Source organism: Bos indicus x Bos taurus, chromosome 29 (assembly GCF_003369695.1).
Source record: "Bos indicus x Bos taurus breed Angus x Brahman F1 hybrid chromosome 29, Bos_hybrid_MaternalHap_v2.0, whole genome shotgun sequence".
NCBI lineage: Eukaryota > Metazoa > Chordata > Mammalia > Artiodactyla > Bovidae > Bos > Bos indicus x Bos taurus.
Genome location: NC_040104.1, coordinates 34115843 through 34131913, shown reverse-complemented (window position 1 = coordinate 34131913; position 16071 = coordinate 34115843). Strand labels below are relative to the sequence as shown.

General features: G+C 46.1%; 1 protein-coding gene across 11 annotated transcripts in view; it reads left to right on the top strand.

Annotated features, from left to right (window-relative positions):
• Window positions 1-16071, top strand: part of TENM4 (teneurin transmembrane protein 4) — a 1822236-nt gene that overhangs the window by 1485381 nt on the left and 320784 nt on the right. For 10 of the 11 annotated variants that reach the window (XM_027532088.1, XM_027532098.1, XM_027532094.1 and 7 more), the window contains one exon: window positions 11557-11766. The exons of the other annotated variant lie outside the window; for it this stretch is intronic. In XM_027532088.1, the coding sequence (XP_027387889.1) occupies window positions 11557-11766 (210 nt within the window). The remainder of the gene's footprint in view (window positions 1-11556; window positions 11767-16071) is intronic. 11 annotated transcript variants of the gene reach the window in all.

Genomic DNA, 16071 nt, shown 5'->3' with positions numbered 1-16071 from the left:
AAGCACATGAGAAGAAGCTCAACACCGTTAGCCATTAGGAAATGCAACTCAAAAACCACCATGAAATACTGCTTCACACCTACTGGAATGGCTGTCATCAAAAGTCAGACAATAACAAGTGTTGGCAAAGATATGGAGAAGTTGGAACCCTCTAACACCGCTGATGGGAATACAAAATGGCACAGCTACTTTGGAAAACATCCCAGCAGTTCCTCAAAAGATTGAACACAGTTACCCTACAATCCAGCAATTCCACTCCCCGGTGTCTACCCAAGAGAAATGGAAACATGTCCACACAAAAACTTGTATATACATGTTTGTAGCAGCATCATTTGGAAGAGCCAGAAAGTAGAAACAACTCACATTTCCAACAGATGAATGGATAAATAAAATATGGTGCTTCTGTACTGTGAAATGTCATTCAGCAATAAAATGGAATGTAATCTTGATCTGTGTTACAACATGGGTTAACCTTGGAAATATATTCAGTAGAAGAAGATAATCACAAAAGAGCACATATCCTATGATTCCATTTATATGAAATGTCCAGAATGGGCAAATCTGTAGAGATGTGGATTATCTATAGAGAAGTAGATTAGTGACTGTCCAGGGCTACAGAGTGTTGGAAGGAAATGGGGAATGACTGTGAAATGACTGTGTGGTTTCCTTTTGGAGTGATGAAAATATTCTCAAGTTTATTGTGGTGATGGTCACACTACTCTGTGAGTATACTACAAGCCATTGAAGAATAAACTTTATGTGGGTGACTTGCATCAGTTCAGTTTAGTCGCTCAGTAGTGCCCGACTCTTTGTGACTCCATGGACTGCAGCATGCCAAACTTCCCTGTCCATCACCAAATCCTGGAGGCTACTCAAACTCATGTCCATTGAGTCAGTGATTCCATCTTGTCCTCTGTTGGCTCCTTGTCCTCCCGCCTTCAATCTTTCCCACCATCAGGATCTTTTCAAATGAGTCAGCTCTTCACATCACATGGCCAAAGTATCAGAGTTTCAGCTTCAGCATCAGTCCTTCCAATGAATATTCAGGACTGATCTCCTTTAGAATAGACTGGTTGGATCTCCTTGCAGTCCAAGGGACTCTCAAGAGTCTTCTCCAACACCACAGTTCAAAAGCATCAATTCTTCAGCGCTCAGCTTTCTTCATAGTCCAACTTTCACATCCATACATGACTACTGGAAAAATCATAGCTTTGACTGGATGGACCTTTGTTGGCAAAATAACGTCTCTGCTTTATAATATGCTATCTAGGTTGCTCATAGCTTTTCTTCCAAGGAACAAGCGTCTTTTAATTTCATGGCTGCAGTCACCATCTGCAGTCACCATCTGCAGTGATTTTGGAGCCCAAAAAAATAAAGTCACTATTTCCATTGTTTCCCCATCTATTTGCCATGAAGTGATGGAACCAGATGCCGTGATCTTAGTTTTTTGAATGTTGAGTTTTAAGTCAACTTTTCACTCTCCTCTTTCACTTTCATTAAGAAGCTCTTTAGTTCTTCACTTTCTGCCATAAGCATGGTGTCATCTGCATATCTGAGGTTATTGATATTTCTCCTGGCAATCTTGATTCCAGCTTGTGCTTCATCCAGCCTAGCATTTCACATGATGTTCTCTGCATATAAGTTAAATAAGCAGGGTGACAATGTACAGCCTTGACATACTCCTTTCCCCATTTAGAACCGGTCTGTTGTTCCATGTCCGGTTCTAACTGTTGCTTCCTGACCTGCATACAGATTTCTCAAGAGGCAGGTCAGATGGTCTGGTATTCCCATCTCTTGAAGAATTCTCCACAGTTTATTTGTGATCCACACAGTCAAAGGCTATGGCATAGTCAATAAAGCAGAGGTAGATGTTTTTCTGAAACTCTCTTGCTTTTTCTATGATCCAACGGATGTTAGTAATTTGATCTCTGGTTCCTCTGCCTTTTCTAAATCCAGTTTGAACATCTGGAAGTTCATGGTTCATGTACTGTTGAAGCCTGGCTTGGAGAATTTTGAGCAATACTTTACTAGCGTGTGAGATGAGTGCAATTGTGTGGCAGTTTGAGCATTCTTTGGCATTGCCTTTCTTTGGGATCGGAATGAAAACTGACCTTTTCCAGTCCTGTGTCCACTGCTGAGTATTCCAAATTTGCTGGCATAATGAGGGCAGCACTTTCACAGCATCATCTTCCATGATTTGAAATAGCTCAACGGGAATTCGATCACCTCCACTAGCTTTGTTCGTAGTGATGCTTCCTAAGGCCCACTTGGCTTCACATTCCAGGATGTCTGGCTCTAGGTGAGTCATCACACCATCATGATTATCTGGTGACTTTCATGGCATATATTTATCTCTTAATAAAGCTGTTACTGGGCTTCCTAGGTAACTCAGTGTTGTTGTTGTTGTTGTTTTTTAAAAGAGCTCCTGCCAATGCAGGAGACATGAGTTCAATCCCTGGGTCAGGAAGATCCCCCAGAGAAGGAAATGGCAACCCACTCCCATATTCTTGCCTGGAAAAATCTCATGGATAGAGGAGCCTGGTGGGCTACAGTCCACGGGATCAATAAAAAGTCAAACATGACTTAGCAACTAAGCAACATAAAAAGCTGTTATTACCAAAAAAAGAAAAATCAATGAATGTCCTCATTTAGTATATCTATATCAAAAAAGTCGACTATGTGAAGACCAGAGAGACACGAGCTACTCTTTTCTCAGTATTGCTGTGGAAGGTACACCAGGCACTGAGCTTCCCCAGATGAACAGGTGAACACAGAGTTCCTTTCCTGGTGAATGCTTTTTAAAAAAATGACCCTGAGAAACCTGTGAGGAGGAGAGCTGGAGATCAAATGAGCTGAGCCTGAGAAATTTACTGCGTCCTGTTTTCCAGAGACCATTTTCCCAGCATAAGTCTTAGAGACAGATGGCCCCAGACCTGCTTCTGAAAATAGCTACTGTCGAGGAGAGGAGAGCTGACTTAGTGGGAGCTGCCCAGCTTGGGGAGTAAGACCCACAGAATCAATGCACTGGAAAAGAAGGCAGTTTGGACCCTGGAGACTGTGGTTCTGCCAAGCTCATCCCAGGAGGAACCCAAAGCAGAAGCTGTTGTATTTGCTGCCTTTCTGTGTGTTTTCTTCTGTTTAAAAAAGCTTTTTAAAAATTGCATTACCACATTTGTTCCTTGAAAGAATTAGAAAAATATAGAAAAAAAAACTTATTTGGAATTCTACTGCCCTAAGGTAACAAGCCTTAACATTTTTGTTAATTATTCATACTCACACACACATATGTAAACAAATGTCACAATTATTTTTATACAGTTTTGCCTCATGCTTTTAAAATATTTTTTCCATGTCCTTAAACATTCTTTACAAACATGGCTTATAATGTCTGCATATTAACATTCTATTGATGTGCCTTAATTTACATAATGTCACTTTTTAACCTACAGGATGTTTTTCCTTTTTAACATTTTTTTTAAATTTTCACTTTTGTCTATTACAATGCTGTGATGATTATCCTTATAAATAAATCTTTTCAAAAATCATAATTGTGTTCTTGAGTAAATTCCTAGAAGTGGAATTACTCAATTAAAAGTTTACACATTTTAAAAATCAATTTATATCAAATTATATTACCAATATCAGTGCATAAAATCTTGTTTGTATTTAAAGCCAATATCTATTTTAACATCTACTTAATGCCAGATTTTTCACATTTGTTATTTCACTTTCTCCTGTAGCTTGAAAAAATCATATTTAGAAGTATAAAAATAACTTCATGTGCTCATTGTAGAAAATTTTAAAGCTATAAAAGCATATTTGAAAAGCTGATATCAGTGATAACTAACACTAAAGATTTTTTCAGCCAATTTTTTGTATAGGAATGCATTTATACCAGTGTATTTATTCTATAAATGTTTTATGAGCATTAAGTATACTGAAAGGACCTAACGTTCCATTATAAATTATTTTTATCCAGCACTTTTTCTAGCCTCCTTTAACCCTCAGAATAACCCATGGAGGTAGTGAACTACTGTTACTCCTGTCTTGTAGAATGTTGGATTACGGAGGAAACTTAGGGTGTTCTGGTCTAACTCCCCAAGGGGGAATGTGAGTGCCAGAGAGGTCAGAGGTCCTGCCCATGATCCCACAGCACACTGTTGACCTGCACCCAGACCTCTTGACCTCTAGTCTGTTGCAGCAAACTGTATCTGATGTGGAACTGAATCAGTACTGTCCTCAAATGGGGTGGCCACATGATTGTCCAGAGCAGGACATCTTTAGAGGAAAGGCAGGGCACTATTATTGACTGATGTGGGATCACAGACGTGCATTGAGGCTGTCACTGGCAAACCAGAACGAGAGGTCCCTCTGGTGCTCTGGCTTCAGATTTGTAGCACTTTGAAATGCTTGGCAACACTGGATTTCAACCCATTTTAAAAAACGATGGTAACCAGTTCTGCAAACCTTTTCTAAGCTGAGACTCTGAGCCAGGCCACAGAGATGAGCAGCTGTGGTCTCTGTGGGGCAGGCTGAGCAGTTTTATCAATAGACGTGACGAACACTCACTGTTGTCAGAAGCAGGCCATGCTGTCACTGCAATGGAGTTCCTGGTCCTCTAGCAACCTCAGAGCTTCATATCAGAAGGAGATTCCAGTTTTCCTTAATGCTCCATCCTCTGCTCAGCACTGGCTAAGATTTTACTTATTTAGTGGAGCAACTGGCTGCCTTGTTAAGAGGAAATAGATAGGAGGTTGGCTCATGAGGAGAGAATGAATGCATTCGGTTTGGAGTTTTGTTTTTTGTTGTTTTATTTAGTTATTTGGCTGCAGCTGGTCTTCATTGCAGTGGAATCTTTTTAGTTGCAGCATGCAGGAATCTAGTTCCCTGACCGGGGATGGAACCCGGGCCCACTGCATTGGGAGCATGGAGTCCTAGCCACTGGACCACTAGGGAAGTCCCTGCATTTGGTTTTAAGTGGAGGGGCTAGAGTATTTCCAGGAGGGACACTGAGGAGATGAAACACAGCCAGGCTCCACAGGAAGGATGAATCCATCAGCTCAGGGTTCCATTGAAATGAGCTACTTGTTTAGGTGTCAAGGTTTTGTTTTGGTCTTTTCAGGGTGTCATTTATTGAGTAATTGCTATTTACTGGACACTATGCTAAACATTTTATATACAAGCTTCTAAAACGCAGGGCTGCTGCTTAGAAGGTTATCAGGAGCTCTTACCCGGATCCAGGGAACTGCCTAATCCAGGGACGAGAGTGCTCCACCCTCCCCACCCCCAGAGCAGCAGCGTGTGCTCTGGTTCTACTGTAGGACTCACACTTCCCCACTATGTGAGCAGACTGTGACTTTCCCCACCGGAGCCTAGATGGGGTTTAACGGAGATCAATAAGGTTCCATTTGGGCGTTTAGATGGATTTCTCAGGACTGCTGAGAAAAGTGTAAAAAAGTACATTTTGTTAATGGTCCTTTCTTTGGCAGAGTAATAAATGCGTCCATCAGCTAGCCCTTCACACTTTAGTCTCCCGGCGTATTCCAAAGACAACTTAGAATGCAGAGTGCTGGAGGCTCTTTCTTGAGCACCAGCTTGCCCTAGTTATAGGTTACATTTCAAACGCTAAGGAAAGCTGCCATCAATACACACAAAGTGTGAGGGATTGAAATTGCTCTTCCTGTAGAGCTCAGGACTCCCTTGTCATGTGTTCCTTTCATATATCACAGCTGTCTGCCTAACACGTTCCTCTTGTACGACGTCAGTAAGCGATGCATATTGATAAAGGTGTCATTGGCAGGCTTGCAGATCTGTCATTGTTTATTCCCCAAAATCAGCCTGTTCTTCCTCTCAAAGACCTACAACTGGAGGGATGGTAAAGGGATCCATGTTGGTTGAGCCCTCACATTGGGACTTCCTACAAGCATGATACCATCCTCCCCTCAAAAGCTCTTTGCTGTGGATGTTGTGATTTCATTTTTCAAAGGAGAAAATGGAGACTCAGAGAAGTGAAGTGACTCACCCAAGGTTGTACAGCCAGTTATGAACTGGGGCTTTGGTCCCTGGTTTGTTCAACAGGAATCCTGTAGTCTTTCCACTTTAGATGTGTTTCAGTTGATGGACAGGAGTCTCCCCCTCCAGACTCCAAACCAGGGCTGATAAATGTATTTCACACCCCCTCAGTGGACAGAGCATTGCCATTGTGGGTTCTCCCCCAGGTCCTGTGACCACAGACAAATGCATTCAGTTGTGTAAGCCTCCATTTCTTGACCTTGAAAATGGGCATGGGTTTTCCAATCCATAGTTATTGTGAAGAAAAGATCTTGTAAAAAGATCCTCCTCCCAGAGGAGGAGCTCTGTGAATGCTTGTTCCCACCCCCATCCCTCGACCATAGGGTGTCTGCCTTCTCTCACTTTGTTGCTTTGGTTTTTTCCTTTCTCCACCTTTATCTACTATAAGTGCAAGCTAGGCTCAAAGACCTTCTCTCCAGAGACATGCATGGCCACTCCCTACCCTTCTGTGGCCCCCTGTTGTTGAGGTGAGGTATTCCAGACACCCCATCTCATTTTAGCAGAGACACAGTGGAAAATTCTGCAGTACCAGGTTCCCTTCAGCCGATGATCAGGATACATGGCAAGGCGACCCCTAACCCCAATTCCCTAGTCCTGCCCGTGGTATCAGGCATCCTTATTTGCCTACACATACATGCATCTGGGCCCCACCTAAAATGCAAGCCCAGATCATATGGACTTTCAACATCCTAGCTGAGCTGTGAGCCAATTAGAAAGGAAGTCTGGGTGCCGAAGCAGATGCCTGAAGTCTCAAGATCAAATCCTTCTAAAGTACGGTCCCAATCTTGTCACATTCTTGCTTTAAAAACCCGCGTGACTCCCCACCTAAGGTCTGGTTTCCCTTTCTTTGTGTTCAAGGCCTAAACCTGTTGTTCAGAGACTCATTTCCCACTTCTCTCTTCACATAGACCTTTGCTGCCATAATCAAAGTCCTCTTCTTCCCTTCTGCCTTCCCTCCATCCTTTCTTCATTTAGCAAATATTTGTAGTACTTTCTAAGTACCAGACACTGTGCTGGACACTGGAGAATACAGTAATGGACAAGCCAGGCTGGCAAGGGGGTGGCCACAGACAAGTCCTCACTACAGTATGGGAAGTGTTGCAGCAGGGAACCCCCAGGAAGCATGCCAAAACCAGGTTTGGAGCATCTGGGAAGCCTTCCTGGGGGTAGCGATCTTGAGATTAAGCCCAGAGGCTGACTGGGGGCTAATGAGACTCACAAGGGTGGTAGTGATGCAGAAAAGGGAAGAGGAAAGGAAACACTCAAGAAGAAGGAACAGCATATACAGAACCTCAGAGGCAAAATTTTGTAGTTGTGCTCCAGGGGGTGCCCTTCAGATCAGTTCTATGCCAGTGGTGCCCTGAAGTTGTGCAGATCTGCAGACTTGGGCAGAAAAGGGGTCGGTGAGTATGTGGAAGTCAGGGCACGTCAACCAGTCTCAGCACATGTAGTGAGAAGTTACGAGACTTGAGAGGCAGAGTGATGCCAGGGAGGTTGCTTGAGGCCAGGTCGGGGCTAAGGACCTGAGGCAGAATATTCCTCCCTCTGCCGTGGATGCTCAAGCCCCCATCTCTTCATCTCTTCCCTCTGGAATCCTCTGTGGCTCCAGAAAGCCTTCCTTGGTGCCTCCAGTTGAAGCGAGCTCCCCACCCCCTCGCACATCCTCCAGGCACTGCTTGGAGTCTTCTGCTCTGACAGATCCCACCCCTGCCGTGCTGAGAGCTGCATGGGACACTCCCCCTGCCCTCCCACCAGCTCCTTGGGGGCTACGCCTCTCATAGTCTGTACCCCCCTCACCTTCTAACCTGCTCAGGGGGCATTTAGGAAATGTCTGTGGAATGAAACAGTGCTCGCCATACTTCTCCGTTCACATGCTGCTCTTATAAAGAAAAGATAAAGTTAGCCCCCCTCACTTTATACATACATGTTTATGCATACCGACATCTAAAGTTTATTGGGTGTTTACTGGCTGCCATGCCATTCTCACTCCAGTATTCTTGCCTGGAGAATCCCATGGACAGGGGAGCCAGGTGGGCTACAGTCCATGGGGTTGCAAAGAGTCGGACAAGACTGAGCAACTAACACACATGCCATTCTCAACACATTACTTGTTTTAACTCCTTTAATTCTCAGAGCGACTCTGTAAAGTAGCTATTCTTTTTTTATTTTTTGCTCTCCATTACTTCCACTCCAGTACTATTGCCTGGAAAATCCCATGGACAGAGGAGCCTGGTAGGCTACAGTCCATGGGGTCGAAAAGAATAGGACACTACTGAACAACTTCACGATCATGATTACTTAGATGAGGCGATCAAGTCACAAAAGGTGGGGTAAGTTGACCGAGGTCACTGTTACAGAACTAGCAAGTAGAACAGTAGAGTTCAGATGTAGGATCCAGAGCCCTTTCTTTTAATATAATCCTGCACTGCTGCCAAGGATGCCAAATTGAGACAGCAGTGCATTTTATTACATGTGTTTTAAGCAGGAATGTATTATGTACATTATAAAACATTTACAAAATAGATATTAGGAAAGAGTGACATAAAAATTACTTCTAGAATGTTCTTGCATCCAGGAGATGGTTTTATGCCCCTGCCTGGGGACCACTTAAATTAAGAGATGCTGATGAATGAGAGGGAGGAAATTGACATAGTTCCAATAGTTTCTGTACATCACGGAAACCTCATGAGTTATTGTGCACCTATTAAGGGTCTGGGCTTCCCTAGTGGCTCACCTGGTAAAGAATCCGCCTGCAGCATGGGAGACCTGGGTTTGATCCCTGAGTTGGGAAGATCCCCTGGAGAAGGCAATGGCTATCCACTCCAGTATTCTGGCCTGGAGAATTCCATGGACTGTATTGTCCCTGGGATCACCAAGAGTTGGACATGACTGAGCGACTTTCACTTCACTTATTAAGGGTCTGGCACCTTGTTAGGTGCTTGAATGTTAGGTATGAACATTCAGAGCAACCCCAGAGGCCTGGGGTGAGGCCTAGAGATTGCATGGAAGGGAGAAGAAACAGGCATAAGGCCTGGGAGGGACTGTGCTGCTCTTAGCCCAGAATCTCTGAAGTTTGTGATGGAACAAGTTACTTAGTTCTGGAACTGTTTATTTCATAAAGCTTGACAGATTTACTCAGGAAGAGGCTGTAACAAGCACCCTGGAACAACAGATCATGTTTCTTAACCTTTGTCTGAAATTCTAACAACTCAGCATGGTCTGGTCCTGGTTATCTCAAGCTCATCAGAAGCTCTGATTGGAGATTAGAAGATGTCTTTGGTTAATAAAAGATGAGGAAATGAATATATATTTGCTTAATTAATGCAGCCTGGCCGACAAAATCTTTTCAATCCTGGGACAGCAGGGGAAGGGAAATCTTGAATGGAATTCTTCATGGGGTGGTTTCATTCAGTTTGGTCAACATTTGTTAAGCACTGACCCTGGGATTCTGCTCGCTGGAGCATGCCGTGTGCTCGAATGTAGTATCTTTAGTCCTTACAATAACTTTATTAAAGGGGAGGAGCTCCCAACTTACAAATGAGGAACTGGAACACATTGACCCAAGATCATATAGTCAGTAGGAGGCTAGGGCATGATACAAACTCCTATTCTGTTGAACTTCAAAGCCTGCTGCAAGAAGGTAGTACTGTATCCCAAGGGGGTGCATATGCTTTTATATGGGAGACAGCTACAGATAACTCCAAATACACCAGAGCAAATATGATAACAGAACTAAAAGGTTAGTTCAAAGAAAGAAATGATCATCCCTATAGTGCTATGTGGTAAGTGGTGTCAGGGAAGGGTCTCCCTAGGCTAAATTGGAAACCCTGATTTGGGCGATTTTAAGATAAATCAGTCCATGGGGTTGCAAAGAGTCAGACACGACTGAGCAACTGAACTGAAGGTAAATCATAGCCCAAATTTTTAGGTGAACCAAAACACAGATGGAAAAGCTACCCAGAGATTGGACCTTGATTGTGGATTCCTACTGCCTCTGTTGCTGTTACTGAGTTTCTAATACAAACCAACCAAGTGGGATACACAGCAGCTCTATAAAATGTCTCATGTGGTTGGGCTCAGGGGTTGACATGAGCATCATGGAACCTGCACAATCCTGCAGGATTCGGTCACTGAACTGAGTGAGCCTCTCTTGGTAGACAGACCCCCCAGCCCCTCCCCATGAAGAATCAGCAGCTCTCTATACCACCTCTTCCTCAGGGCTCTACCAAATCTTGTGATGATGTGTCTGGGCTGCGTTTTGTTTCCTAAGTGTTTGGTCTCTGAAACACTGAATGGGTCCGGTTATGTTTTAAACCTTCTGTGAGTCAAGGTGGGAGAGAAGCAGCAGGCCTGGCTGTCCAGTGAATGCTTTGCCTTGTACTGTATACCCCTACATGTCTGTGTGTATGTCCCCTCTCTTGTAGATGATGTACTGCACATGCCTAAAGGCCAGACACGTGTAGGACAGCAAATTGCCTGTCCCCAAAGCTCTTGTCCCCAGTCGTCACCCCCTGCTTCTGAAGAGTTGGGAGTGTTTCCACAAAACGATAGAAAGCTGGCATTTTAGAATCGTGGGACCCTGACATGTTAGAAATCTGCAGGCAAGCCTCCTGACTTAGTGCCCCAAAACTTAGTGTTTCCAAACTCACAGGATGCTAGTGTCGTAAAAGGTATACAGTATTTTCCTCTGAAATATTAGAATTTAAGAACGCTAGTCTGCGAAACACTTAGAATTCATCTCTTCAGCCAACATTTATATAGTGCCTACTGTGTGCTAGGTACTATGTTAGAGTCTGGAGAGGCACGCAAGTGAAAAAGACTGTTAAGAGTTCTTGCTCTCTCAATAAGTTTGCAGAGAACGTACTTAAAATCTTAAAAGTGTCAGATTCTTAGAAAAGTTTAAGTGTGTTGAAATCCTAGAATGCCAGCAGTGAAGGGGGCACTAGATCATTCTTTCCAGTTCCCCGCTACCTTTTATGAGGCTTAGAGGCTGTTCCAGGCATGCTGGATTAAAATTTGACTAATAAGAACATTATTTCAGTTCGCTGACATCACAGAATGGCCAACTTCTTCGCAGGGGCTCAGCGATCACCCAGGGTGGATGCTCATTTTATTAGAGACGCCACTGAAACTCAGAGCGGGGCCGCTGTGTGATAGAAGACACAGCCCGCCCCCGGGACTAGACCTCAGGTTTTCAGGCCTCTCTCAGAGAGCAGGCAAAGCAGGAAGGCCTTCCCAAGTGTTTCCGAGGGTCTTGCTCTTGGCAAGCTGCGCAGGAGGCCAGCTCTTCAGGAGTTTGCACCCGCTTTGCCAGAGGTATCAGCCCCGCCCCCGGGCCACGTGTGCAGTAGATCGCCCAGTGTTGGGAGCCCCCTCCCCCTGTTGATGCGTGTTTTATTTTGCGCCCTCCCCCTCCCCGTGTGCCTCAAAACCAATTTTCATTATTTTTTTTTTCCTGTCTGTGTTTGTCTCTGTGGTTCGCAGGTGCTCCCTTGCATTGTTCATCCGCTTCATCAACCCCTATTGAGCAGTCCCCCTCCCCGCCCCCCTCCCCTCCGGCCAATGAGAGCCAGAGGCGGTTGCTAGGCAACGGTGTGGCCCAGCCAACCCCGGACTCAGACTCTGAGGAAGAGTTTGTCCCTAATTCATTCTTAGTTAAAAGTGGCTCCGCCAGCCTGGGGGTCGCGGCAAACGGTAAGTCCCTCTCTCTTCCTAACTTCTGTGGGTTTGTGTTGTTTTACCCTTTCGTTGGCGATGCTGGTTAATCTGCCTGCTTGGGCTGCTTGCAGGGGTGGAGGGGCCTGGTGCATGGGGAGCGCGGGGTTCTCGGGGGGACCTGGCAGGCTCCATGGGCGGGGGAAGCCCCGCTCCTGCCAGGCTGCACTGCTGGGTACTGCGCGGTTGGGGGACTGCTGTTCCCACCCCTGTGACAGACGTCGGGCAGACAGAGCTGCAGAATAGAGATGCTCAGACAGATACTAGGAGACAAAAAATCAAGTAGAACCTGAGTCAGGCAAAGACAGAGAGACAAAGATAGAATCTGAAAATGAAAAGTCAAAAATAGCACCGATTGACTGCTTGCTGTGTGCCAGGAATTGTGCCAGCCACTGGCACTTGTTGCTTTATTGCATCCTCCTCACAACCCTGCCTAAGAGACCGGTCTCGTAGTGTCTCCACTGACCATGAGGAGGCCGAGAGAAAGGCTTCTGGCATTTTTGGAAGTTCTTGAGGTTTCACGCTGCCTGGAGACGGGCCTGGGAGCCCAGGCAGCTGCAAGGCTGAAAGCTGACTGCAGAGAGAGCCACTGGGCTGAGCAGGGAACTTCCTCTTATAAATCCTGCCCTGACTTTCTTAAGGAGAAGAGGTATGGGAGGACTCAGTGCAAGAGGTCCAGGCTGGCCAGGAGCTTGCAGACCCAAGTGTTAGCGTCTGGTCAGGTGTTATGTGACCTGGGCCAGTGTACTCGCAGTCTCTGTGTCTGGCAGTGACTAGTCCACTTCTTTGTAAGAATTCAAAGCCTGGAGGGGAGTCAAGCCTACGGAGGTGGGTGATATATATGAGATAACCTGGGATCTCCCTGATGGACCAGTATGTCCTGATTATCAAAGAAGAGGAAAGAAAATGAGACTCTCCACTTAACATTGCAGCTTGTGTGTTGATTTTGCAAACATTTATTAGTAAGTGCCTATTTGGCACTAAATTCTGGTCCAATTCTGGAAAAGGTGGCAAAGATTCAGAGAGAATAGGCAGGACTAATGGGCTCTGCAATCAGACATCTTTGCATTAAACGTAAGCTTTATTGCTGTGGAATTTCAGACAGGGCACATTGCCTCTAAGCTTTTCCTCAAGCAAGTATAACGTGGGCATTGTGGTACCCAGCTCATGATGAGGGCTCATCACAGGGCCTGGGATAGAGTTTAGTAAAGGTTAGTCATGGCCACAGTCACCACCCACCTCCCTCCAAGGAATTTATAGAGAGCCTGTATGTGAAAGCTCCCAGCACACTGCCTGGCCCTTAGTAATGCTCAGAAGAGTCAGACTCCTTATCTCTTAGGATCATTACAGCCTAAGGTGATAAAGGAGGTAGGAACCTGGTGTGGGGGTGACTCAGGAGAAGAGCCTCCAGTCTGCCCAAGAGAATCAGGAAATGTTTCCTAGAGGAGGCCTTCCCTGGGCCTGAAAGAAAAAGTAGGGTGTGTCAGATGGGGATAACCAATGGCTTTAATAACCCAGGATATGCTGGGCAGAGGGAAAACATAGACAAAGGACCCAGGGTAGGGAGCTGCTGGGATCCTGGTGCCAGCTCTTTTATACCTGGGAACATGGCCAGTAAATAGGCATTAACTTTGGAAGGGTGTGGGAGGCCACATGGTAAGTGACCTGAGCTCCTCTGGGTGCTGAACTGAGGCTCTCAGGCATTACCCAAGGCCCCACCCCCCACCACCACCATGACAAAGAAAGGTGTTTTATCCCCAGCTCCCTCCCCTAACCAGGATCTCTCCCAGCCTCTGCTCTCTGTGAAAACCAGACAGATCTTTGGCCTTGGTGGTTCTCTTCTGGCAGGATCTTGAGCCCTGCTTCTCTGTGACCAAGAGCGAAGCCGTCCTCCAGGGCCCTTTTCCTTCTGTGCTCCTGAGAGTGGCGCTGTCCTTTTGGTGGTTCAGCATCATTGCACCTCTCTACCTTTTAGCTGTCCTTGCTTTAAACTATGCAGAGAAATAGCGACCCAGGAATGGTTTCAGGCCCAGCTCTATGGCTTACTGGCTATTTATCCTTACAGGACAATCACTGTCCTTCAGGCCTCAGTTTCCCCATCTTGCCAACAATGGAGCAATTTCTAAGGTACTCTGATTTTCTGAGAGTTGTATGGGTGCTGACAGGTGTGTCAGTCAGTAGCCTTAAGCTTACTTGGAAAAATATGTATATACATTGGGATATTTTTTGTTCATTTCTAGATAAATAAGCCTTGTAGGTAAAAGAGAAGGCAGGAGATTAAAGTCCTTAATCTCTCCTCTTGCTAATTAACTGAACAAGAGCAATCATACTGTTGCAAGTTCTGCAGCAGACTGATGGCATTATTGCATTATTGATGTGCAGGGAGCGCGGGGGATTTCAGCCTACAGCTGTCTGCTCAGCTTCGCTCCTCTTTACTCCAGCTCCCAGGGGACCTAGAGACACTTCAAAGTCCTTCCCTGGGGCCTTGCTCTGAGTGTGTCACTTTAAAGTGAAAAGTGCAAGTGTTAAGTCACTCAGTCCTATCCAACTCTTTGCAACCTCATGGACTGTAGCTCACCAGGTTCCTCTGTCGACGGAATTTTCCAGGCAAGAATACTGGAGTGGGTTGCCATTCCCTTCTCCAGGGGAACTTCCCAACCCAGGGATTGAAGCTGGGAGTCACTCTAAAGGTTGGTAAGAAATGTATCCCGTGCCTGAAGGGAGAGTCTCGGTCCTTGGTGATCCGCTGCTCTGGGTTTGGTGGGTCACAAGTGTCACCCTGCCTGCCACCTTCCTGTCCCCCGAAACCCCAAAGCTAGGGATCTTCCATGATCCCCAGGACCTGCTGCCATTGGCACGGACCCAGCCCAGCAAGTGAGGATGAGCGGGCCCTGCTCCATAGTGGGCCCAATACTTGTTAAGTTTTGTTTCATTGTTTTTTCATGGAAAAGTGTGAAATTATTTTAATGGAATCATCTCTGTTGCTTCTGTCATTTATAAAAGTAACTGCTTGCTAACATTCAAACAGTGCGGAAGGGTAACAAGTGAAGTCCTCTGGTAACTCTTCCTCCCAGAGATATCCACTTTTAACAGTTTGGTGCAGGGCCTTACAGATGCTTTTTAGGGAGTGAAAATTAGTGAGTAAATACATGAAGGGAGGAGCAAGCAGAACAGACTGCATGAGGGCCACAGTGCAGCCAAGAGTCCAGGCGTGCATGCTGAGTCGCTCCAGTCGTGTCTGACTCCTTGTGACCCTGTGGACTGTAGCCCACCAGGCTCTCCACTGTCCACAGGATTCTCCAGGTGAGAATGCTAGAGTGGACTGCCACGCCCTCCTCCAGGGGATCTTCCCGACACAGAGATCGAACTCGCATCTCTTGTGTCTCCTGCACTGACAGGCGGGGTCTTTACCACTGATGCCACCTCGGAGGCCCAAGAGAGCAGGCCTGTAGTCAAGCCTTCTGAAATCGAGCCCCAGAGATGCGACCCTGGGCGCAGGACCTAACCCCCCAGAGCCTCAGCTGCAGCGCAGGTGAAATGGGGAAACCCTTCTGGGGTCACTATCTCCCTTCCCTATCTGCACACCTCCATTACTTTCCACCAATTGAAGGCTTTAAAGACCACCCGACAAAGTAGATTAATTGCTCTGGCTCCTTTAGAGGCCTACTTCCCCAGAGGCATCTTTGAGAAAGTACTTTAAATGACAAAGGCAGCCCCTCAAGCTCCTGGAGGGTGAAAATGAAGTTTCCTCTGGCAAGAGTTGACTCAGCACCCTCCTCTGCGGGCTGGCCCTTTGGGAGGCAGCCTTCTGGGAGCCAGGCTGTGTGCTCCACGGGCTCCCGGAGGCCCTCTGCCTCCAGCTGTGTCAACTCCTGCCCCAGCTGCGATCCCAGGCCCGGGGCTCCCCAGAACCGCCCTCCTAAAATCCCCGTGTAAAGAGCAGGGAGGCCACGTGGGGCATCACAGAACAGGAAAGGAACCGGGAAGCAGCTCTCCTCTGTCATCAAAATCCTAATCCACCCCAGGGATAACCATCTAGAAGTCACTGATAGATACAAAGAAAGATTTCACTAAAATAACAACTTGTCACAGCTGAGGAGCTAAGGAAGTGGTTAGGATTAAGTAGATCTTTGTCCCTATCCCCACAGAAACTTTTCAAAGGAAATATTAAATGTGCCGTCATCTGGTGGCTCAAATGGTAAAGCATCTGCCTGCAATGCAGGAGACCCAGGTTCACTCCCTGGGTCAGGAAGATTCCCTGGAGAAGGAAATGGCAACCCACTC